Raw genomic sequence first — 24,988 nt, forward strand, 5'->3', positions numbered from 1 at the left:
TGTCATATATGGCCTTTATTATGTTGAGGTAAGTGCCCTCTATGCCTACTTTCTGGAGGGTTTTTATCAAAAATTGGTGTTGAATTTTGTCGAAAGCTTTTTCTTCATCTATTGAGAATATCATATGGTTTTTATCCTTCAGTTTGTTAATATGTTGTATCACATTGATTGATTTGCGTATATTGAAGAATCCTTGCATTTCTGGGATAAACCCCACTTGATCATGGTGTATGATCCCTTTAATGTGCTGTTGGATTCTGTTTGCTAGTATTTTGTTGAGGATTTTTGCACCTGTGTTCATCCATGATATGGGCCTGTATTTTTGTTTTTTTGTGACATCTTTGTCTGGTTTTGGTATCAGGGTGATGGTGGCTTCGTAGAATGAGTTTGGGAGTGTTCCTCCCTCTGCTATATTTTGGAAGAGTTTGAGAAGGATAGTTAGGATAGAAGGCTAGTTCTTCTCTAAATGTTTGATAGAATTCACTTGTGAAGCCATCTGGTCCTGGACTTGTGTTTGTTGGAAGATTTTTAATCACAGTTTAAATTTCAGTGCTTGTGATTGGTCTGTTTATATTTTCGATTTCTTCCTGGTTCAGTCTTGGAAGGATATGCTTTTCTAAGAATTTGTCCATTTCTTCCAGGTTGTCCATTTTATTGGCATAGAGTGGCTTGTAGTAATCTCTCATGATCCTTTGTATTTTTGCAGTGTCAGTTGTTACTTCTCCTTTTTCATTTCTAATTGTATTGATTTGAGTCTTCTCCCTTTTTTTCTTGATGAGTCTGGCTAATGGTTTATCAATTTTGTTTATCTTCTCAAAGAACTAGCTTTTTTTTAAATTGATTTTTGCTATTGTTTCCTTCCTTGCTTTTTCATTGATTTCTTATCTGATCTTTATGATTTCTTTTCTTCTGTTAGCTTTGGGTTTTTTTTTGTTCTTCTTTCTCTAATTGCTTTAGGTGTAAGTTTAGGTTGTTTTTTTGAGGTGTTTCTTGTTTCTTGAGGTAAGATTGTGTTGCTATAAACTTCGCTTTTAGAACTGCTTTTGCTGCATCCCATAGGTTTTGGGTCATCATGTTTTCATTGTCATTTGTTTTTAGGTATTTTGATTTCCTCTTTGCTTTCTTCAGTGATCTCTTGGTTATTTAGTAGTGTATTGCTTAGCCTGCATGTGTTTGTGTTTTTTACAGATTTTTTTCTGTAATTGATATCTAGTCTCATAGCATTGTGGTTGGAAAAGATACTTGATACGATTCCAATTTTCTTAAATTTACCAAGGCTTGATTTGTGACCCAAGATATGATCTATCCTGGAGAATGTTCCATGAGCACTTGATAAGAAAGTGTATTCTGTTGTTTTTGGATGGAATGTTCTATAAATATCAATTAAGTCCGTCTTGTTTACTGTATCATTTAAAGCTTGTGTTTATTTATTTTCATTTTGGGTGATCTGTCCATTGGTGAAAGTGGGGTGTTAAAGTCCCCTACTAATTTTGTTACTGTTTATTTCCCCTTTTATGGCTGTTAGCATTTGCCTTATGTATTGAGGTGCTCCTATGTTGGGTGCATAAATATTTATAATTGATGTATCTTCTTCTTGCATTGATCCCTTGATCATTATGTAGTGTCCTTCTTTGTTTCTTATAATAGTCTTTATTTTAAAGTCTGTTTTGTCTGATACGAGAATTGCTACTCCAGCTTTCTTTTGATTTCTATTTGCATGGAATATTTGTTTCCATCCCCTCACTTTCAGTCTGTATGTGTCCCTAGGTCTGAAGTGGGTCTCTTGTAGACAGCATATATATGGGTCTTGTTTTTGTATCCATTCAGCCAGTCTGTGTCTTTTGGTTGGATCATTTAATCCATTTACATTTAAGGTGCTTATCGATATGTATGTTCCTATTACCATTTTCTTAATTGTTTTGGGTTTGTTATTGTAGGTCTTTTCCTTCTCTTGTGTTTCCTGCCTAGAGAAGTTCCTTTAGCATTTGTTGTAAACCTGGTTTGGTGATGCTGAGTTCTCTTAGCTTTTGCTTGTCTGTAAAGGTTTCAATTTCTCCGTTAAATCTGAATGAGATCCTTGCTGGGTAGAGTAATGTTGGTTGTAGGTTTTTCCCTTTCATCACTTTAAATATGTCCTGCCACTCTCTTCTGGCTTGCAGAGTTTCTACTGAAAGATCAGCTGTTAACCTTATTGGGATTCCCTTGTATGTTATTTGTTGCTTTTCCCTTGCTGCTTTTAATATTTTTTCTTTGTATTTAATTTTTGATTGGTTGATTAATATGTGTCTTTGCGTGTTTCTCCTGTATGGGACTCTGTGCTTCCTGGACTTGATTGACTATTTCCTTCCCATATTAGGGCAGTTTTCAGCTATAATCTCTTCAGATATTTTCTCAGTCCCTTTTTTTTTTCTCTTCTTCTTCTAGGAGGCCTCTGTTTCAAATGTTGATGCATTTAGTGTTGTCCCAGAGGTCTGTGAGACTGTCCTCAATTCTTTTCATTCTTTTTTCTTTGTTCTGCTCTGTGGTAGTTATTTCCACTATTTTATCTTCCCGGTCACTTATCTGTTCTTCTGCCTCAGTTATTCTGCTATTGATCCCTTCTAGAGAATTTTTCATTTCATTCATTGTATTGTTCATCATTTGTTTGCTCTTTAGTTCTTCTAGGTCCTTGTTAAATGTTTCTTGTATTTTCTCCATTCTATTTCCAAGATTTTGAATCATCTTTACTATCGTTACTGTGAATTCTTTTTCAGGTAGGCTGCCTATTTCCTCTTCATTTTTTGGTCTGGTGGGTTTTTACTTTGTTTTTTCATCTGCTGTGTATGTCTCTGTCTTCTCATTTTGCTTAACTTACTGTGTTTGGCGTCTCCTCTTTGCAGGCTGCAGGTTCGTAGTTCCCGTTATTTTTGGTGTCTACCCCCAGTGGGTGAGGTTGGTTCAGTGAGTTGTGTAGGCTTCCTGGTGGAGGGGACTGGTGTCTGTGTTCTGGTGGATGAGGCTGGATCTTGTCTTTCTGGTGAGCAGGACTGCATCTGATGGTGTGTTTTGGGGTGCCTGTGAACTTATTATGATTTTAGGCAGCCTCTCTGCTAACAGGTGGGGTTGTGTTCCTGTCTTACTAGTTGTTTGGCATAGGGTGTCCAGCACTGTAGATTGCTGGTTGTTGAGTGGAGCTGGGTCTTAGCATTGAGATGGAGATCTCTGGGAGAGCTTTTGCTGTTTGATATTATGTGGGGCCAGGAGGTCTCTGGTGGATCAATGTCCTGAACTCGTCTCTCCCACCTCAGAGGCTCAGGCCTGATACCCGGCCAGAGCACCAAAACCCTGTCAGCCACTCGGCTCAGAAGAAAAGGGAGAAAAAAAAAAGAAAGAAAGAAAAAAAATGAAGTTATTAAAATAAAAAATATTGTTAAAAAATTTTTTTAAAAGTAATAGAAAGAAAAAGAAAGACGAGAGCAACCAAACCAAAAAGCAAATCCACCAATGATAAGGAGCGCTAAAAACTATACTACAACAAAAACCAACAAAAAACAGACAGAACCCTAGGACAAATGGTAAAAGCAAAGCTATACAGACAAAATCACACAAAGAAGCATACACATATGCACTCACAAAAAGAGAAAAAGGAAAAAAAAGTGGAAGAGAGCAACCAAATCAATAAACAAATCTACCAATGATAATAAGCTCTAAATACTAAACTAAAATAAGCATAAAACTAGAAACAAATTAGATGCAGAAAGAAAATCCCAAGTTGCTCCCAAAGTCCACTGCCTCAACTTGGGATGATTCGTTGTCTATTCAGGTGTTCCACAGATGCAGGTACATCAAGTTGATTGTGGAGATTTAATCCGCTGCTCCTGAGGCTGCTGGGAGACATGTCCCTTTCTCTTCTTTGTTCGCACAGCTCCCGGGGTTCAGCTTTGGATTTGGACCCGCCTCTGCGTGTAGGTCGCCTGAGGGCATCTGTTCTTCACTCAGACAAGACAGGGTTAAAGGAGCAGCTGATTCGGGGGCTCTGGCTCCCTCAGGCCGGGGGAGGGCGGGGTATGGAATGCAGGGTGAGCCTGCTGAGGCAGAGGCCTGCGTTATGTTGCAACCGCCTGAGGCGTGCAGTGCGTTCCCCCCGGGAAGTTGTCCCTGGATCACAGGACCTGGCTTGGCGGGCTGCACAGGTCCCCGGGGTGTGTGTGTGTGTGTGGATAGTGACCTGTGCTTGCACACAGGCTTCTTGGTGGCGGCAGCAGCAGCCTTAGCGTCTCATGCCCGTCTCTGTGGTCCACGCTGATAGCCGCGGCTTGTGCCCATTTCTGGAGCTCGTTTAGGTGGTGGTCTGAACCCCCCCCTCCTCGTGCACCCTGAAACAGTGGTTTCTTGCCTCTTAGGCAGTTCCAGACTTTTTCCCGGACTCCCTCCCGGCTAGCTGTGGTGCACTAGCCCCCTTCAAGCTGTGTTCACGCAGCCAACCCCAGTCTTCTCCCTGGGATCTGACCTCTGAGGCCTGAGCCTTAGCTCCCAGCCCCTGCCCACCCTGGTGGGTGAGCAGACAAGCCTCTTGGGCTGGTGAGTGCTGCTCGGCGCTGATCCTCTGTGCGGGAATCTCTCCACTTTGCCCTCCGCACCCCTGTGGCTGCGCTCTCCTCCGTGGCTCCGAAGCTTCCCCCCTCTGCCACCCGCAGTCTCCGCCCGTGAAGGGGCTTCCTAGTGTGTGGAAACCTTTCCTCCTTCACGGCTCCCTCCCACTGGCGCAGGTCCCGTCCCTATTCTTTTGTCTCTCTTTTTCCTTTTTTCTTTTGCCCTACCCAGGTACGTGGGGAGTTTCTTGCCTTTTGGGAAGTCTGAGGTCTTCTGCCAGATTTCAGTAAGTGTTCTGTAGGAGCTGTTCGACATGTAGATGTATTTCTGATGTATTTGTGGGGAGGAAGGTGATCTCCACGTCTTCTCTGCCATCTTGAAGGTCCCCAAGTAAAGTTTTATTTTGTAGAATTACCTCTAAAACAGTGCCCTATGCTTCAAAGTACTTTGTCGTTACAGCTCTGTTAGTTTCCTCTTGCTGCCCTGTTAAGAAGCTGTGACCACGTGGTGTATAAATTCTTTACCAAGGCAACTCGACACCTTCTTTCTCTGGGGCTGAACCCCCTCTGCTCACGTGCTCTTTACGCACACAGATCTTCCATTCACTGCAGTGGGAATTCTCAGTGTGGGAAGGGAGAGGTTTTCCTGTCTGCAGACTTTCACTTGTCAACTTCACAGAATGGCTTCCGGATTATTTTGGGGGTCTCAGTCCTCAGTAGCTCGCCAGCGAAGTTCATCTGAATTGAGAACTCAACACCAGATACTTTGAATAAAGTCCAGTCCTAGCAAAGGACTTGCTTCCGCATTTAATCTGTCAGGTAACAGTGTGACCGAACAAAGGGCTCCCTGTCAGAAGGTCACAGAGGCCAGTACTATGGCACGGGTTTCTGAGAGGTCGACTGGAAAGGAGAGCAGAATGTTGTGTTTTCATTGGCGTTTTGTAGTTTTTCTTTATCATATTAAAGAAATCCTTGAGAGTTCTAAAATCTTTGGTATACATTAAGTTTAACTAAATATTTTTTTAATACAGTAACTTGTAAAATTCTCAAGTTTTAAGACTTTAATCTGCTTTTTTTTGAACTAAATTGTTCCTAATTTTTATCCTAGGAGAAGGTATTTTACCATGTTCGGAGAAAATGACGGAAGAGATTCAGGAAGGGAACGATACGAACTTAAAAAAAATTGGTGATTCCTCAGAAGTGGTTAATATTGAAGAAAGGTATCATCCATGTTGGAAGGAATTTAATATAATAGTCGTTATTATTGGTACTTTCTTTGAAAGATCCATAGTTTTCTTGTTTTTGCCTGGGTATGCTCTTAAGCAAAGGGTTGAAGGTCCAACATATTCCATGTTGTCAGCAACAGAAGCAGGTTGGGGAGATACATCAGTTTGACATTGTACTGGAAAAATTGAGCAAAGTTTTTTCACCTAAGGGAAATATCTGGATAAAACTAATCTTCTCTCAGATAGGTAAATCCTGTTTTGGAGAAGAGAAAAAAATCATATATTGGAGTCTCACACGTGGTATCACTTATAAATAATAATTGAGTGGGTGTGGTTACAGAATTTAAAAATTTTATGTCAGAGATAAAATATCAACTGTGAGGTTGTTTATTATTTTCTTAAGTATTTTAATATACATTATGGAATGGTAAATGACTTTTGATTGTTTTGTTTATATTATTAAGGATCTTAAAGAATGTATTTAATGAACTATTTTTGAAATATATTTTATTTATGTAATGAATATGTTACTTCAAAAGTTAATCTGAGGTCAGTAGGTGGACTTCAGAGGGGTTTTTCAAATCACTTGTAGAGTGATGTGTATTTCTATATTTTGGGAGATGGAGTGGGATTGTAGCTTTTAATAGATTCTCAAAGGGGATCTGTGACTTTGAAAAAGGTTAGTTCTCAGTTAGAGGTGTCTGTATCAGGCACACTAAGTGTAAAGTATTCACCACATGATTTGAATGTTAAATAACTTTACTTTTATGATTAGGCCTATTAAAGCTGCTATTAGAGAAAGGAAACAAACCTTTGAAGACTACTTAGAAGAACAAATTCGGTTGGAAGAACAAGAACTGAAACAAAAACAGCTAAGGGTTAGCATTTCTACTATTTTGATTAAATTATCTTAAGGCTTTAGAGATTTGTTTATAATTTGCTTTAAAAATAACTTTGAGATTACTTGGATATACCAGAATTAATTCAAATATTGTTCTTTTATTTTAGGAAGCAGAAGGATCCTTGCTAATCAAAGCAAAACCAAAACAACCATTCTTAAAACGAGGAGAAGGTTTAGCTAGATTTACTAATGCTAAATCTAAGTTTCAGAAGGGGAGAGAAAGTAAACTAGTCACTACTCAGAGCATTTCAGAGGACAAACCTGTGTTTAAATTAGATAAGCAACAATTCCAGCGGAAAACTGCTCTCATAAGTAAAGAACTGTGTACAGAGAACCTTCCTGTCAAAAAGAACAGTAAAACCAGAACAAAGAGTGGTTGTGTCACACTCAGTCAGAAGCCGAAAGTGCTTAAGGGTAACAATAGGAAAAGTCTCTCTCCAGCAGGATTGAAGATACTGGCAGGGAAGAAATGTGACGGGCAATTTAGAGGTCAGATCAATTTAGAAAAAAAGGTAGAATCTAATAATAAAGAAAATGTACCCGAGTGTACAAAACCTTGTGACGTTGGTTGCAAAATCTGGAATAAGACACAAGGTAAAGACAGACTTCCCCTTTCGACAGGGCTGGCCAGCTGCGTGGCTTCTAAGAGCCCAGTAAGTGAGACTTTGAAAGAGTCAGAATCTTCTCTTGACATTTCTCTAGAGAAAAAGTTAGAGAATTGGGAACGAGAAAAGGAAAAGGAAAATTTGGAATTAGATGAATTTTTGTTTTTAGAACAAGCTGCTGATGAAATATCATTTTCTAGTAATTCCTCATTTGTACTGAAGATCTTAGAGAGGGACCAACAGATCTGCAGAGGTCACCGGCTGTCTTCTACTCCTGTCAAAGCTGTGCAGCAAGAGAAGACACCACCACCAGGTCCCATTAGTGAGTGCAAGCAAAATGAGGGTCCAGACCGTACCAAGTGTGAAAGTCAGGCTGAGTGTGAGCTTGCACCCCAGCGGCCTGATTCAGTGTCCTCACCTGATGGACCGCAGGAGCAGTCCTGTAAGGTCAGTAGGAAAGTGTTCCAAATGAGCACTTGTGAAAGTCCAACTAGGTGGAATGCAAGCGATGACGGAGGTGGTACAGACAGTGGTGATAGCACTGATTCTGAGGAACAGCTTGATGTCACCATAAAACCATCAACTGAGGATAAAGAGAGGGGTTTCAGCAGCAGAGAAGATAGTCCACAAGTCTGTGATGGGAGGGGACCTTTAAGGGACACCAGGACTCAAGAAGAAGATAAGAGGAGAGATGTTGATTTAGATTTGTCTGATAAAGATTACAGTAGTGACGAGTCTATCATAATAACAAGCTTGAAAAATAAAGCTTCTGATTCCTCAAGAGGACACCCATCTATGAGTAAAATTGACTTTGATGATGAAAGAACTTGGACTGACCTTGAAGATGATTCATTTAAACATGATGTTATTCTTGGGAATGAAGCCATTTATGGGATTCCCCAGACAACCTACCCTAATAAGAGTGAAATATGTGTACTGGACAAAACAATAAAAAGGAAGGTTGCACCGGTCAAGAAGGGAGAAGGCTTGAATAAATCCAGTAGGAGCACAAGTCCTCCTCCTACCTCGGATCTGATGATGAAATTCTTCCCTTCTTTGAAACCAAAATCAAAATCAGATTCACGCTTGGGAAATGAACCCAAGTTAAACATAAATCAAGACCAACCACCTGGTAAGTCAGAGCATTGTAAAATATGTAATGGAATGTTACAGGTTTAATATTTATTTTATCAGTATGTTGTCAGAATGCTTATTAAAATCCCAACCTTTCTGGTTGCTCAGTGGAAATCTAGTAGGTGATTTGTTAAAGTTTAGTAGGTAATTTGTTAAAATTTGATTTGTTTTGTGAGTCTGAATAATGTAATAGTCACTAGTATAAGAGATTTGGAAGAATTGTGATTTCAGATTTTTCAAATTTTAGCCTGTGTCTTATTGCCAAGGCTTTAAAATTAATTATTATGAAGTGAGATAACATTTAAGTTTCTTTTATAACTGGGGAATACCCAATTTGTGGTTTGTGCTACTGTGCTACCTCTGTGTGTGTGTATTTTTTTAATTAGTTTTTTTTTTTTTTTTTTTTTGCTACCTCATGCATTGACTTGCCAAATATAATGAGGAAGAAATACAGTAAAATTCAAGTTTCTTTTCTTCCCCAGATCTGGGCTCTTAGAGACATCAACTTTCCCATTTCATTTGTGTATTCTACAAAGATTCCATGCATATGAAAGCATATGTGTGAATGTATATATAATCCTCTTTTCTGCACAAATGAAAACATGTTTTTTATATACTGTTCTGCACCTTGCTTATAATAAATTTTGAAGATTGTTCTAATGCACACACATCTGTCTCATTCCATTTAGTGGCTATATAGTATTTAGTTTATGTGATGGATTTTTTTTAACTTATATTGAAAACAGTTTTCCATTATGTCATGTTATATTATAAACTCTGAGTGTCTAGCAAAGCATAGGTGCTTTAAAATAGAAATTATAACTTAAGGTAATTTTTAAAAATACTCCGATTTTAAAAATAGTAATTTTTGCAGGAAGTTTGGAAGTTAAAAAGTGTAGAAGCAAAAATGTTTATAACCTATCCTAAGGTAACTGTGATATCATTTTGGGATATTTCTTTCCATTCATTTTTCCTGTGTATTTTTCATATGGTAGAGACATATAACTCGCCTCATCCTTTTTGACCAGGTGTATAATATGCTTTGGCCATATCATTAAAACTCTTCGTATACTTTAAAAATGGTTGCAGAGCATTATATGAATGTAGCATAACTTTATTTAGTAATTTCTTTAATGTTGGATACAAATTATTTTTCACTATTAGAAATAACACTTCAATGCATATTTTTGTGCAAAATGATTTGTATGATTTTATAAGTTCGCTCTTTAACTAGATTTTTAGAAGTGGGTCTAAGGATAGATAATGTGTATTTTAGCCTTGTGTTACAAATCAGGGTTATTTTCCAGAAGGGTAGTTGAAGGACAAAAGCATTGGCTGTTTTCTTAAGTAGCAAATTTGATACAGAAAAAGATCTTAATTTGTATTTCTTTGATTAGTGGGGGGTAAACTTTGATTTTGGTGTTGATTAGAGCTTTAAGTCTCTTGCAAATACTTATTCATGTTCTTAAGCTATTTATGTATATTGTTTAAAAAATTTATTTGATTTTTTTAATATATAATGTTCATTTGTCATCAGATTGATACTCTTGAGGTAGAATGATTTGATTCTTTCTTAAATTTAAGCTGTTCCATCTGGAAAGTTAGACTATAATAATTTTTTTTCTTTGTTTTTAGAAGCATCGTTTCTAATGCATTTTAATAGTACAGGTGTTTACCATATTTTTGGCTCCTAGTGTAATAGCTAGCTAGTGTTTTGCTGTTGAAAGCTTTTTGTGAAGTTCAGTATTTGTGGCTTATCTTATAGGTGACAACGCTCGATCTCAAGTTTTGAGAGAGAAAGTTACTGAATTGGAGACAGAAATAGAAAAATTTAAAGCTGAGAACACATCTTTAGCTAAACTTCGCATTGAACGAGAAAGTGCCTTGGAAAAACTCAGGTCAGTTTGCATCTGTAAGTGGGGGAAAATGTATGGTGATTCAGCTTTATTTTTAAGATTATATCTGAACTATTTGAAACATTTCTTATTAATCCAACAATATAAGTGAGAGAAGGAAGTGAAATACATACCACATAAGAATTTTTAAATAAAATGACCCACTGTGGTCAAAGATGTCTTAAAAGGAGAATTGTTGTGATGAGGTCATAAATTGAAATTTGAAAATCAGTGTGGAGCTCTGAATTCAAGGGCCACCTTGGCCAGTGTATTAGTTTCCTAGGGCTGCTGTAACAAAATATACACAAACTGGATGGCTTGAAACAACAGAAATTTATTTTCTCATGGTTCTGGAGGCCAGAAGCCTGAAGTCAAGGTGTCAGCAGAGCCATGCTTTCTCTTGTATCTTCTGTTGGTTTCTGGCGATCCTTAGCCTTCCTTGGCTCACAGCTGGACAAGTGGGTTGTTTCTATGTTTGGGTTATTGTGAATAATGCTGAGGAACCACCATACTGTTTCGCACAGTGGCTGCACCAGTTTACATCATGTTAATTGCTTTGCGTGTGTTGAACCAACTTTGCATCCTGGGGGTGAATCCCACTTGGTCATGGTATTTAATGCTTTTACTGTGCTGTTCAATTTGGTTTGCTAGTATTTTTTTGAGGATTTATACACTGTATTCATCAGGGACATTAGCCTATAGTTTTCCTTTCTTGTATCTTTGTCTGCCTTTGGTATCAGAGTGATAACTAGCCTCACAGAATGAGTTTGGAAGTATTCCTTCTTTTCTTGGAAGAGTTTAAAAAAGAATGGTATTAATTTTTTCTTTGACTGTTTGGTGGAATTTACCTGTGAAGCCATCTGGTCCTGGACTTTTCTTTTTTGGGAGGGTTTTGATTACTGATTCAGTCTCCTTATTTGTTATTGGTCAGTTCAGGCTTTCTGTTTCTTTTGGATTCAATTTTGGTAGGTTGTATGTTTCTAGGAATTTAACCATTCTAAGTTATCCAGTGGTTTCGAATATAATTATTCGTATATGGTCCTTTTTATCTCTGAGGCATCTGTTATAATGCCTTGCCTTTCATTTATGACTTTATTTATTTGAGTCTTCTCTCTTTTTTTCTTAGTCTAGCTAAAGATTTGTTGATTTTTTTCCTCCTGAGACTCCCATAATGCGTATTGGTTCATACAATAGTGTCCCATAAATCCTGCAGGCTTTCTTCACTCCTTTTCATTCTTTTCCCTTTTTTCCCCCTCTGACTGAATAACTTTGAATCACCAGTCTTCGAAGTCACAGATTCTCTCTTCTGCTTGAGTCTGCTGTTGAAGTTCTCTGTTGCATTTATCACTTCATTCCTTGTATTCTTCAGCTCTAGAATTTCTTTTTGGTTCTTTTTTAATGATTTTTAGCTCTTTGTTGAACTCCTTGTTTTTTTTTTTTTTTTTTTTTTTAAAGGATTTTCTTATTTATTTATTTATTTATTTATTTTTGGCTGTGTTGGGTCCTCGGTTCGTGCGAGGGCTTTCTCCAGTTGCGGCAAGCGGGGGCCACTCTTCATCGCGGTGCGGGGACCGCTCTTCATCGCAGTGCGCGGGCCTTTCTCTATCGCGGCCCCTCCCGTCGCGGGGCACAGGCTCCAGACGCGCAGGCTCAGCAATTGTGGCTCACGGGCCCAGCTGCTCCGCGGCATGTGGGATCTTCCCAGACCAGGGCTCGAACCCGTGTCCCCTGCATTAGCAGGCAGATTCTCAACCACTGCGCCACCAGGGAAGCCCGAACTCCTTGTTTTGTTTCACGTATTGTTTCCCTGGTTTCGTTGAGTTGTTTATCTGTGTTTTCTTGTAGCTTGCTGAGCTTCCTTAAAACAATTAGTTTGTATTCTTTGTCCGGTAATTTGTAGATCTCGATTTCTTTGGGCTTGGTTACTGGAGCTTTATTCGTTTCCTTTGGTGGTGTCACGTTTGCCTGATTCTTGGTGATCTATGTGGACTTGTGTTGATGTCTTTGCATTTGAAAGAACAAACACCTGTTCCTGTCTTTACAGACGGTTTTTGGCAGGTAAAGACCTTCGTCTGCTGGATCCCTGGACTGGTGGGTCTACTTCCAGGATCACAGTCAAGTGGGGTTGTAGCTGGGTCCCCAGTCGGTAGGCCTGTTACCAGGGTTGCAGCCAGCTGTGGTACCTGCTGGATCCCCAGTAGGACAGGACTACCTTTTGGGCCACAGTCAGGCGGGGCTGGAGCTAGGTCATGGGGCTGCCTCCCGGTCCACTGTTGAGTCTGTAGACAGGAGGTGTGTTTCCAGGCGTGAGGATGGGTGGGGCTCCTGCCAGGGTTCTGAGCAGCTTCCACCATGCCCCTGGGTGGGCAGGACTGACTCCGTACCACATAGAGCAGGGCTGGAGCTAGGTCACAGGGCTGTATCAGGATCTGTAGGCAGGACCAAGGTCCGTGGGTCTCTTTCCAGGGGCATGAATGGGCATGGCTCCTCCTGGGTCCTTTGGCAGTGGGGCTGTTTTCAGTGCATCAAGACCACATTTGGTAAGCTTGGCACTGGGGCATGGGCCTGCCTTCTCTGAGTGGCTGTCCTTGATCTTAGGCTTCACCAGCGTTTCTCCTTTCCTGCCTGGATCCTGGAGCTCCCACAGAGGCACTTTTGTCTGTGGATGGCATTTGTGTGGAAGGATGTGAGCCAGGGACCTCTCATTCCACAGTCTTGCTGTCGTCGCTCTCCCCATGCTCCTTACACAGCATCCAGAAGGAGCCCGGGTCCTGGCAGTTCCTCCGACCCGCGTGCTCCTAAGCTAAATACCAGGGTCTTCACAGTGGTCCACAGACCCTAATTAATCACCCCCCGCCTCCCGCCCCACCCCCCCTTTTTTTCTGACGTTTTCTCCCACTGTTCTGTCTCTTTAGCCACACTGGCCTCCTGCCTGTTCTTTGAACACATCAGGCATGTCCCTATCTCAGGGCTTTTGCATGTGGTGTTCCCTCTGCCTGAACTGTTTTGTCCAGATACCTCCATGGCTGTTCTCTCATGTCCCTCAGGTTTTACCTCAAATACTGCCTCAGCAAGATGACTCCGTCCATAATTTCGGGCTCCTAACCTCCATATTTCCTAACCTTATTCCTTGGTTTATTCTTCTTAACATTTCCAGTGTTCCATATATTTTACTTGTTAATCTTATTTATTGTCATCTGTCGCTCCCACTAGAATGTAAGAAGCTTTATAGGAGTAAGGATGTTTATTTTTTTCACTGTGGTTTCTCCAGTATGTAGTGTAGTACTTGAATCATAGTAGGTATGTAGTGAATGCTTGTTGAGTAGTGCTTTACTGAGTTAATTGACTGTTATTTCACTGCTGTGGGTTGAAGATGGATTCACCAAAACTAGCAGCTCCTCAATTCCAGGTTGTCATTGGTGTTCCATTTTGGTACCACATGTGGATTACTGTATTGAGGCGGTCTCCTTAGATTATAACGTGGTTTGGTTGTTTTAGGAAAGAAATTGCTGACTTTGAGCAACAGAAAGCAAAAGAATTGGCTCGAGTAGAGGAGTTTAAAAAGGAGGAAATGAGGAAATTACAAAAGGAACGCAAAGTTTTTGAAAAGTATTCTACAGTTGCGAGAACTTTTCCGGATAAAAAAGAACGTGAAGAAATACAAGTATGTCAGTTCTTTACATTATACTCATATAAGTTAGTAAAGATGACAGTCTGGTAAGAATCTTCTAATTATTTGATGTGTCAAAGAGAAATTGGGTATCAGTTTATTAATCATCCATTGACTCAACAAATAATCTGAGACATCAGGAACATCTTTTGTAGTCTTGACTTTCTTTTTTTTTTCAATTTTTTTTGGCTGTGCCATGTGACATGTAGGATCTTAGTTCCCCGACCAGGGATTGAACCCGTGCCCCCTGCATTGGAAGCACGGAGTCTTAACCACTGGACCGCCAGGGAAGTCTTGTCGTCTTGACTTTTAAAGAGTAAAATATATCAGTTCTTTTCTTACTGAAGGCTTCCCCAGAAAATACTCCGATAATGACATGGATGTATTAACAAGCCAGGAGTTGGAGGTTCACCAGTGGAATGTGTTAATTTGTTTGACCCACCACACATTGTTAGTTCTGTTCATTTGTAATAATTTAAGGCTTGTATACTAACTAGGTGTTTAACTCTAAAACTTGTAAACTGATAAGCCAAATCATCAGTCCTGTTCATTTCAAAGTTAGAAATGGACATGATCACAGGAGTGTAGTAGTTGAAAAGAACTAATGCATTTTTAGCTAAAACTATAAACCTTCTAGGAAAAAATGTAGGTGAATATATTTGCGACAGTGGCATCTGCAGAGGTTTCCAAGAGAAGACACAAAGAACTAAGTATAAAAGAAAAATGGATATACTGAATTTCATCAAAAGTAAAACTTCAATTTACCAAAAGAAAAATTTTAAAAGGCTTTCTATTATTTATAGCATAAAATACAAACTCATCTTCCACTTTCATATTTTAAATACTAGTTTTTTTGAGTCCCGTCCTTTGCTTCCTTCCTTTCACATATAGTGCACCATCCTTGATTAGTCTTAGTACACAGCTGTAGCTTAAGTTACCACATGCCGTGTCTATTAGGGTCTTTAATTCTATGTATTTCTGTAGGCGGAAACGTGCCATTATGTTTTGGTTCATGCTTGGTTTATTATATCTAATACGTTAGACTTTAACAATCTATTAAAGTTTTTATTTCAAAAGGTAATATATTGCTATTCACAAGGCACAAAAAGATGGGCTGTGAAACCTCTCCCTCTCACCCGTGCCCGGGCGCCTGATTTAACTCTCTTTTGAGGCATCCAGTGTTACCAGTCTTTTGTATCTTTTCAGAGAAATTCTAAGCAAATACATATGTATACTCCCAATTAAAAAGAAACCAAAAAACAAATTAATGGTAGTATACTAAAATCATCTTACGTCTTAACATGAAGAGCGTTCGCCTCTATTTTACCACTGAAAATAAATGCGTTATAAAAGCTGCATTATATGGAAGCACCATAATTTACCTAACCCAGCATTTACGTCGTTTCTGCTCTTTTTCTGTGGATAAGAAGCGCTCTCCTGAGGAACCCCGCGCGTACCTCGCCTCTCGTAATCGTCCTGCATAGTCATTTAACATGTGGTTATTGAGTACAGCCTGTAGAGCAGGCATGTACGGGGAACGAAGCAGTGAACAAAGTTCATCCTTACCTGTTTGTAGCTTATGTACGCAAGCATATCTGTGAGATAAAGTCCTGCAAATGAAATTTCCAGATTAAAGGGTATGTACTTAGTAGATGTTGCCAGATTATCCCTCCATAAATATCACGACAATTTTTTTTTTTTTTGCTGCATTGGGTCTTTGTTGCTGCGCGCAGGCTTTCTCTAGTTGCGGCGAGCAGGGCCTACTCTTCGTCGCGGTGTGCAGGCTTCTCCTTGTGGTGGCTTCTCTTGCTGCGGAGCACGGGCTCTAGGCGCATGGGCTTCAGTAGTTGCAGCATGTGGGCTCAGTAGTTGCGGCTCACGGGCTTAGTTGCTCCGTGGCATGTGGGATCTTCCCGGACCAGGGCTCGACCTGTGTCCCCTGCATTGGCAGGCAGATTCTTAACCACTGCGCCACCAGGGAAGTCCCTGTCATGCCAATTTAAAATTCTACTAGCAATTTTAAGAGTGTTTTTTGCTCTTTGCCTGAAAGGTAAAAGATTAAAATTCGTGTTAAATTTAATTGAATTTCTTTTCTCTTTCCCTCTCTCCCTCTCTCCCTAACCCTCTCCGTTGGGTCTTAGTTGTGACATGTGGCATCTTTTGTTGCAGCTCACAGCATCTACCTTGTGGTGCGTGGGCTTCTCTCTAGTTGTGGCGCGTGGGCTCTAGAGCGTGTGGTCTTAGTTGCCCCACAGCATGTGGGATCTTAGTTCCCCGACCAGGGATCGAACCCACATCCCCTGCATTGGAAGGCAGATTCTTTTTTTAATTTTAAAAATTAAAAAAAATTATTGTATTTATTTATGTATTTTTGGCTGCATTGGGTCTTCTTTGCTGCGTGTGGGCTTTCTCTAGTTGCGGCAAGCAGGGGCTACTCTTTTTTTTTTTTTTTTACAATAGCTTGGAGGGCATGAGAATTCTTTTTTTTTTTTAAATAGGAATTATTTATTTATTTTTGGCTGTGTTGGGTCTTCGTTTCTGTGCGAGGGCTTTCTCTAGCTGTGGCAAGCGGGGGCCACTCTTCATCGCGGTGCGTGGGCCTCTCACTATCGTGGCCTCTCTTGTTGCGGAGCACAGGCTCCAGTCGCGCAGGCTCAGTAGTTGTGGCTCACGGGCCCAGTTGCTTCGCGGCATGTGGGATCTTCCCAGACCAGGGCTCGAACCCGTGTGCCCTGCATTGGCAGGCAGATTCTCAACCACTGCGCCACCAGGGAAGCCCGGGGGCTACTCTTAGTTGCGGTGTGCAGGCTTCTCATTGCGGTGGCTTCTCCTGTTGCAGAGCATGGGCTCTAGGCGTGCGGGTTTCAGTAGTTGTGGCATGTGGGCTCAGTAGTTGTGGCTCACGGGCTTAGTTGCTCCGCGGCATGTGGGATCTTCCCAGACCAAGGCTTGAACCTGTGTCCCCTGCAATGGCAGGCAGATTCTTAACCACTGTGCCACCAGGGAAGCCCTGGAAGGCAGATTATTATTTTTTTTATTTTAATTTTTGAATTTTATTTTATTTATTTTTTTATACAACAGGTTCTTATTACTCATCAGTTTTATACATATCAGTGTATACATGTCAATCCCAGTCGCCCAATTCAGCACACCACCATCCCCACCCACCCTGTGGCTTTCCCCCCTTGGTGTCCATACATTTGTTCTCTACATCTGTGTCTCAACTTCTGCCCTGCAAACCGGTTGATCTGTACCATTTTTCCAGGTTCCACATACATGCATTAATATACGATATTTGTTTTTCTCTTTCTGACTTATTTCACTCTGTATGACAGTCTCTAGATCTATGCACGTCTCAACAAATGACTCAATTTCGTTCCTTTTTATGGCTGAGTAATATTCCGTTGTATATATGTACCACAACTTCTTTATCCATTCATCTGTCGATGGGCATTTAGGTTGCTTCCATGACCTGGCTATTGTAAATAGTGCTGCAGTGAACATTGGGGTGCATGTGTCTTTTTGAATTGTGGTTTCCTCTGGGTATATGCCCAGTAGTGGGATTGCTGGATCATATGGTAATTCTATTTTTAGTTTTTTAAGGAGCCTCCATATTGTTCTCCATAGTGGCTGTATCAATTTACATCCCACCAACAGTGCAAGAGGGTTCCCTTTTCTCCACACCCTCTCCAGCATCTGTTGTTTGTAGATTTTCTGATGATGCCCATTCTAACTGGTGTGAGGTGATACCTCATTGTAGTTTTGATTTGCATTTCTTTAATAATTAGTGATGTTGAGCATCTTTTCCTGTGCTTCTTGGCCATCTGTATGTCTTCTTTGGAGAAATGTCTATTTAGGTCTTCTGCCCATTTTTGGAATGGGTTGTTTGTTTCTTTAATATTGAGCTGCATGAGCTGTTTATATACATTGGAGGTTAATCCTTTGTCCATTGATTCATCTGCAAATATTTTCTCCCATTCTGAGGGTTGTCTTTTCGTCTTGTCTATGGTTTCCTTTGCTGTGCAAAAGCTTTGAAGTTTCATTAGGTTCCATTTGTTTATTTTTGTTTTTATTTCCGTTACTCTAGGAGGTGGATCAAAAAAGATCTTGCGGTGATGTATGTCAAAGAGTGTTCTTCCTATGTTTTCCTCTAAGAGTTTTATAGTGTCCAGTTGTACATTTAGGTCTCTAATCCATTTTGAGTTTATTTTTGTGTATCGTGTTAGGGAGTGTTCTAATTTCATTCTTTTACATGTAGCTGTCCAGGTTTCCCAGCACCACTTATCGAAGAGACTGTCTTTTCTTCATTGTATATCCTTGCCTCCTTTGTCATAGATTAGTTGACCATAGGTGCATGGGTTTATCTTTGGGCTTTCTATCTTGTTCCATTGATCTGTGTTTCTGTTTTTGTGCCAGTACCATATTGTCTTGATTACTGTAGCTTTGTATTATAGTCTGAAGTCAGGGAGTCTGATTCCTCCAGCTCCGTTTTTTTCCCTCAAGGCTGCTATGGCTATTCGGGGTCTTTTGTGTCTCCAAACAAATTTTAAGATTTTTTGTTCTAGTTCCGTAAAAAAATGCCATTGGTAATTTGATAGGGATTGCGTTGAATTTGTAGATTGCTTTGGGTAGTATAGTCATTTTCACAATACTGATTCTTCCAATCCAAGAACATGGTATATCTCTCCATCTGTTGGTATCATCTTTAATTTCTTTCATCAGTATCTTATAGTTTTCTGCATACAGGTCTTTTGTCTCCCTAGGTAGGTTTATTCCTAGGTATTTTATTCTTTTTCTTGCAGTGGTAAATGGGAGAGCTTCCTTAATTTCTCTTTCAGATTTTTCATCATTAGTGTATAGGAATGCAAGAGATTTCTGTGCATTAATTTTGTATCCTGCAACTTTACCAAATTCATTGATTAGCTCTAGTAGTTTTCTGGTGGCATCTTCAGGATTCTCTATGTATAGTATCATGTCATCTGCAAACAGTGACAGTTTTACTTCTTCTTTTCCAATTTGTATTCCTTCTATTTCTTTTTCTTCTCTGATTGCCGAGGCTAGGACTTCCAAAACTATGTTGAATAATAGCCGTGAGAGTGGACATCCTTGTCTTGTTCCTGATCTTAGAGGAAATGGTTTCAGTTTTTCACCATTGAGAATGATGTTTGGTGTCGGTTTGTCATATATGGCCTTTATTATGTTGAGGTAGGTTCCCTCTATGCCCACTTTCTGGAGAGTTTTTATCATAAATGGGTGTTGAATTTTGTCAAAAGCTTTTTCTGCATCTATTGAGATGATCATATGGTTTTTATTCTTCAATTTGTTAATATGGTGTATCACATTGATTGATTTGCGTATATTGAAGAATCCTTGCATTCCTGGGATAAATCCCACTTGATCATGGTGTATGATCCTTTTAATGTGTTGTTGGATTCTGTTTGCTAGTATTTCGTTGAGGATTTTTGCATGTATATTCATCAGTGATATTGGTCTGTAATTTTCTTTTTTTGTAGTATCTTTGTCTGGTTTTGATATCAGGGTGATGGTGGCCTCATAGAATGAGTTTGGGAGTAGTCCTTCCTCTGCAACTTTTTGGAAGAGTTTGAGAAGGATGGGTGTTAGCTCTTCTCTAAATGTTTGATAGAATTCACCTGTGAAGCCATCTGGTCCTGGAATTTTGTTTGTTGGAAGATTTTTAATCACAGTTTCAATTTCATTACTTGTGATTGGTCTGTTCATATTTTCTGTTTCTTCCTGGTTCAGTCTTGGAAAGTTATACCTTTCTAAGAATTTGTCCATTTCTTCCAGGTTGTCCATTTTATTGGCATAGAGTTGCTTGTAGTAGTCTCTTAGGATGCTTTGTATTTCTGTGGTGTCTGTTTTAACTTCTCCTTTTTCATTTCTAATTTTATTGATTTGAGTCCTCTCCCTCTTTTTCTTGATGAGTCTGGCTAATGGTTTATCAGTCTTGTTTATCTTCTCAAAGAACCAACTTTTAGTTTTATTGGTCTTTGCTATTGTTTTCTTTGTTTCTATTTCATTTATTTCTGCTCTGATCTTTATGATTTCTTTCCTTCTGCTAACTTTGGGTTTTGTTTGTTCTTCTTTCTCTAGTTCCTTTAGGTGTAAGGTTAGATAGTTTATTTGAGATTTTTCTGGTTACTTGAGGTAGGCTTGTATAGCTATATACTTTCCTCTTAGAACTGCTTTTGCTGCATCCCATAGGTTTTGGATCGTTTTGTTTTCATTGTCATTTGTCTCTAGGTATTTTTTGATTTCCTTTTTGATTTCTTCAGTGATCTCTTGGTTATTTAGTAATGTATTGTTTAGCCTCCATGTGTTTGTGTTTTTTACATTTTTTTCCCTGTAATTCATTTCTAATCTCATAGCATTGTCAGAAAAGATGCTTGATATGATTTCAATTTTCTTAAATTTACTGAGGCTTGATTTGTGACCCAAGATGTGGTCTGCCCTGGAGAATGTTCCATGCGCACTTGAGAAGAAAGTGTAATCTGCTGTTTTTGGATGGAATGCCCTATAAATATCAATTAAATCTATCTGGTCTGTTGTGTCATTTAAAGCTTCTGTTTCCTTATTTATTTTCATTTTGGATGATCTGTCCATTGGTGTAAGTGAGGTGTTAAAGTCCCCCACTATTATTGTGTTACTGTCGATTTCCTCTTTTATAGCTGTTAGCAGTTGCCTTATGTATCGAGGTGCTCCTATGTTGGGTGCATATATATTTATAATTGTTATTTCTTCTTCTTGGATTGATCCCTTGATCATTATGTAGTGTCCTTCCTCGTCTCTTGTAACATTCTTTATTTTAAAGTCTATTTTATCTGATATGAGTATTGCTACTCCAGCTTTCTTTTGATTTCCATTTGCATGGAAAATCTTTTTCCATCCCCTCACTTTCAGTCTGTATGTGTCCCTAGGTCTGAAGTGGGTCTCTTGTAGACAGCATATATATGGGTCTTGTTTTTGTATCCATTCAGTAAGCCTGTGTCTTTTGGTTGGAGCATTTAATCCATTCATGTTTAAGGTAATTATCGATATGTATGTTCCTTTGACCATTTTCTTAATTGTTTTGGGTTTATTTTTGTAGGTTCTTTTCTTCTCTTGTGTTTCCCACTTCGAGAAGTTCCTTTAGCATTTATTGTAGAGCTGGTTTGGTGGTGCTGAATTCTCTTAGATTTTGCTTGTCTGTAAAGCTTTTGATTTCTCCATCGAATCTGAATGAGATCCTTGCAGGGTAGAGTAATCTTGGTTGTAGGTTCTTCCCTTTCATCACTTTAAGTATATCATGCCACTCCCTTCTGGCTTGTAGAGTTTCTGCTGAGAAATCAGCTGTTAACCTTACGGGAGTTCCCTTGTATGTTATTTGTCGTTTTTCCCTTGCTGCTTTCAATAATTTTTCTTTGTCTTTAATTTTTGCCTATTTGATTACTATGTGTCTTGGCGTGTTTCTCCTTGGGTTTATCCTGTATGGGACTCTCTGCGCTTCCTGAACTTGGGTGGCTATTTCCTTTCCCATGTTAGGGAAGTTTTTGACTATAATCTCTTCAAATATTTTCTCTGGTCCTTTCTCTCTCTCTTCTCCTTCTGGGACCCATATAATGTGAATGTTGTCGCGTTTAATGTTGTCCCAGAGGTCTCTTAGGCTGTCTTCATTCCTTTTCATTCTTTTTTCTTTATTTTGTTCCGCAGCAGTGAATTCCACCATTCTGTCTTCCAGGTCGCTTATCCGTTCTTCTGCCTCAGTTATTCTGCTATTGATTCCTTCTAGTGTAGTTTTCATTTCAGTTATTGTATTGTTCATCTCTGTTTGTTCTTTAATTCTTCTAGGTCTTTGTTAAACATTTCTTGCATCTTCTCAGTCTTTGCCTCCATTCTTTTTCCAAGGTTCTGGATCATCTTCACTGTCATTATTCTGAATTCTTTTTCTGGAAGGTTGCCTATCTCCACTTCATTTAGTTGTTTTTCTGGGGTTTTATCTTGTTCCTTCATCTGGTATATAGCCCTCTGCCTTTTCATCTTGTCTGTCTTTCTGTGAATGTGGTTTTTGTTCCACAGGCTGCAGGATTGTAGTTCTTCTTGCTTCTGCTGTCTGCCCTCTGGTGGATGAGGCTATCTAAGAGGCTTGTGTAAGTTTCCTGATGGGAGGGACTGGTGGTGGGTAGAGCTGACTGTTGCTCTGGTGGGCAGAGCTCAGTAAAACTTTTAATCTGCTTGACTGTTGATGGGTGGGGCTGGGTTCCCTCCCTGTTGGTTGTTTGATCTGAGGGAACCCAACACTGGAGCCTACTTGGGCTCTTTGGTGGGGCTAACGGCAGACTCTGGGAGGACTCACGCCGAGGAGAACTTCCCAGAACTTCTGCTGCCAGTGTCCTTGTCCCCACGGTGAGCCACAGCCACCCCCCGCCTCTCCAGGAGACCCTCCAACACTAGCAGGGAGGTCTGGTTCAGTCTTCCGTGGGGTCACTGCTCCTTCTCCTGGGTCCCAATGCGCACACTACTTTGTGTGTGCCCTCCAAGAGTGGAGTCTCTGTTTCCCCCAGTCCTGTCGAAGTCATGCAATCAAATCCCACCAGCCTTCAAAGTCTGATTCTCTAGGAATTCCTCCTCCCGTTGCCAGACCCCCAGGTTGGGAAGCCTGACGTGAGGCTCAGAACCTTCACTCCAGTGGGTGGACTTCTGTGGTATAAGTGTTCTCCAGTCTGTGAGTCACCCACCCAGCAGTTATGGGATTTAATTTTACTGTGATTGCGCCCCTCCTACCGTCTCATTGTGGCTTCTCCTTTGTCTTTGGATGTGGGGTATCTTTTCTGGTGAGTTCCAGTGTCTTCCTGTCGATGATTGTCCAGCAGCTAGTTGTGATTCTGGTGTTCTCGCAAGAGGGAGTGAGAGCACGTCCTGCTACTCCGCCATCTTGGTCTCCAGTCTGTCAGTGCAGGTGGGCATCATCCAGTCATTGAGGGCCATGATGAGCAGTAGAGCCAAAGCAGCAGTCAGAAAAGTCAGGCTCATGCAAACCTTTGGTCTTGGTGAGTTAATCACGATGCTCCCAGGGCCTTATCTCCAAGCTCCGAAACTCCACGCTCCAGAGGCCCTCCTTTGGAAGCGCTGCCTCCCCTTCTGCACCTGGAAGGCAGATTCTTAACCACTGGGCCACCAAGGACGTCCCTGAATTTCTTTTAAATAGGCTATAATATAGATTACTATTATAATCTATAATAATACAAATTTGACGTGGTTTTTTTGTGTGTGTTAACACTTCACATATTTTAAGCAGTAGCGAAAACCAAATTTAGCTATCAGAAAACTTTTTTACTGAATTTAAAACCATAGCCTAAAATATCTGCACAATGAGTTTGTCATTCATTTTTCTTGTTTCTGAATCTCCTAGGAGTAAAGCAGTACTGACTTGATACATTGCTATGTTATCAAAATCTTATGAGATTAAAAAAATAACCAACCTTCTCAGACCACCCGATATATTTGACTACCCATTAAGATTGATTTCCTGCACCTTTTCCTCTTTCTCATAGCTCAGGACCTGATTACTTCTTCCAAAGTGATTCAAACAAGAGCAGACAAGCTTTCTTGCTGTAGTTTGACTTTATTATATGTGAATAACTCATAAATTTTACTCTCTTGTAACCTGGTGCCTCTCCCTCAGGAAATGTATCCTCTCCTCTGTGAACCTGTTCTGTCCAGTCTGCTAGCCATTAGCCGCATGTGGCTACTTAAATTTAAGTTAGTTGAAATTAAGTAAAACTAAAAATTCAGTTTCCCAGTCACATTAGCCACATTTCAAGTGCTTGATAGTCACGGGTGCCTGGTAGCTGTCACGTTGGACAGTGCGGGTCTAGGACACACCCACCGTTGCAGAAAGCCCTGGGCAGTGTTGGTCTAGAGGCCTCACCTCCTGGAGATGGGGGTGGGAGTGGAGAATTGTCATGAGACGTTTCTGTCCTCCTGGAATTTACATTTATAGCCTGCCGCAGACTCGGGTTGCTCTAACTAATTATCACAGTTCCTATTGATAATCAGTTGGTCCCAACTTGACCAGTGGGAACCCGTTAAGTACATTAGCTTCCTTGTCCTTTAGCACTGCTGTTGCTTTGAATTTTCAAAAGTTATCCCTGCTTTCTGTGATAATCGATTACTTCAGACCACCTGGTGTTTTGCGTTTCTCCCCCCTCAAACCTGCCGCAGGTCTGAAATCAGCTGTCTGTGAGGAGGCCTCTTCTTTCATCTTAGCATTTGGGTCTGCCTGAGGGTGGGCGCAGGGTCTCAGTGCCCCCCTTTCTGTTGGAGCCTGTGGTGGCGACAGGGCTGGGGGCACAGGCCTTTCTGAGGTCATGAGTTCCCACTGACTTTTGTGTCTTAGTCCCGTATTATTCTGATTTTCATACCGTGAGGTTTCGTTGACCACTTGCACACTGGTGTTCAGTCAGACCTCCGCTGACCACAGACCTGCGCGTCTGTTTCCTCATCCAGCAGATATTTACGGGCCCATGACTTGTGAGGTGCTGTGGTGAGCTGGCCGGCTTGCTTTGGGTGTTTCAAACTTAACTCGCCCCGTCCCTACTGGATCTGCCTTTCCTTCTGACTTTTTGCACATTCACTCAGGCTGGAAATCTGGACACCTTCACTTTCAAATCCCGTCAGACAATAAGTTCCTTTGACTTTACCTCCTCTAACTTTTTTATCCTGACCCTTTCTCTCCCTCCCGCCTCTTTTCTTGTCTGACCTGTGTTTGTCCTGATCTCTTAGCTTCAGTGTCTGTCTTGTTCCTTTCCTCCAGCACCCGCCGGCTTCCTCCTGGGGTAGAATGCAGACCCCTCAGCCTGCCGTGCTAGACACTGCATAGCCCCTCTGCCAGCCCTTTTTCCGTCTCCACCTTTGTATATGTTCTCTAATAGTAACCTTTCTCTTTCTGCTTACTGGGTCTTTTAGTGAAAACGTGCTTCAGTGAGC

General features: G+C 40.5%; 1 protein-coding gene across 2 annotated transcripts in view; it reads left to right on the forward strand.

The window, feature by feature from the left end:
* CENPJ (centromere protein J) overlaps positions 1-24,988 on the forward strand; it is a 63,714-nt gene that overhangs the window by 19,519 nt on the left and 19,207 nt on the right. For both annotated transcript variants that reach the window (XM_007164249.2, XM_057532752.1), the window contains exons 5-9: positions 5,680-5,791; positions 6,573-6,675; positions 6,806-8,435; positions 10,203-10,335; positions 13,831-13,996. In XM_007164249.2, the coding sequence (XP_007164311.1) occupies positions 5,680-5,791; positions 6,573-6,675; positions 6,806-8,435; positions 10,203-10,335; positions 13,831-13,996 (2,144 nt within the window). The remainder of the gene's footprint in view (positions 1-5,679; positions 5,792-6,572; positions 6,676-6,805; positions 8,436-10,202; positions 10,336-13,830; positions 13,997-24,988) is intronic.

This window comes from Balaenoptera acutorostrata, chromosome 18 (assembly GCF_949987535.1).
Source record: "Balaenoptera acutorostrata chromosome 18, mBalAcu1.1, whole genome shotgun sequence".
Lineage (NCBI taxonomy): Eukaryota > Metazoa > Chordata > Mammalia > Artiodactyla > Balaenopteridae > Balaenoptera > Balaenoptera acutorostrata.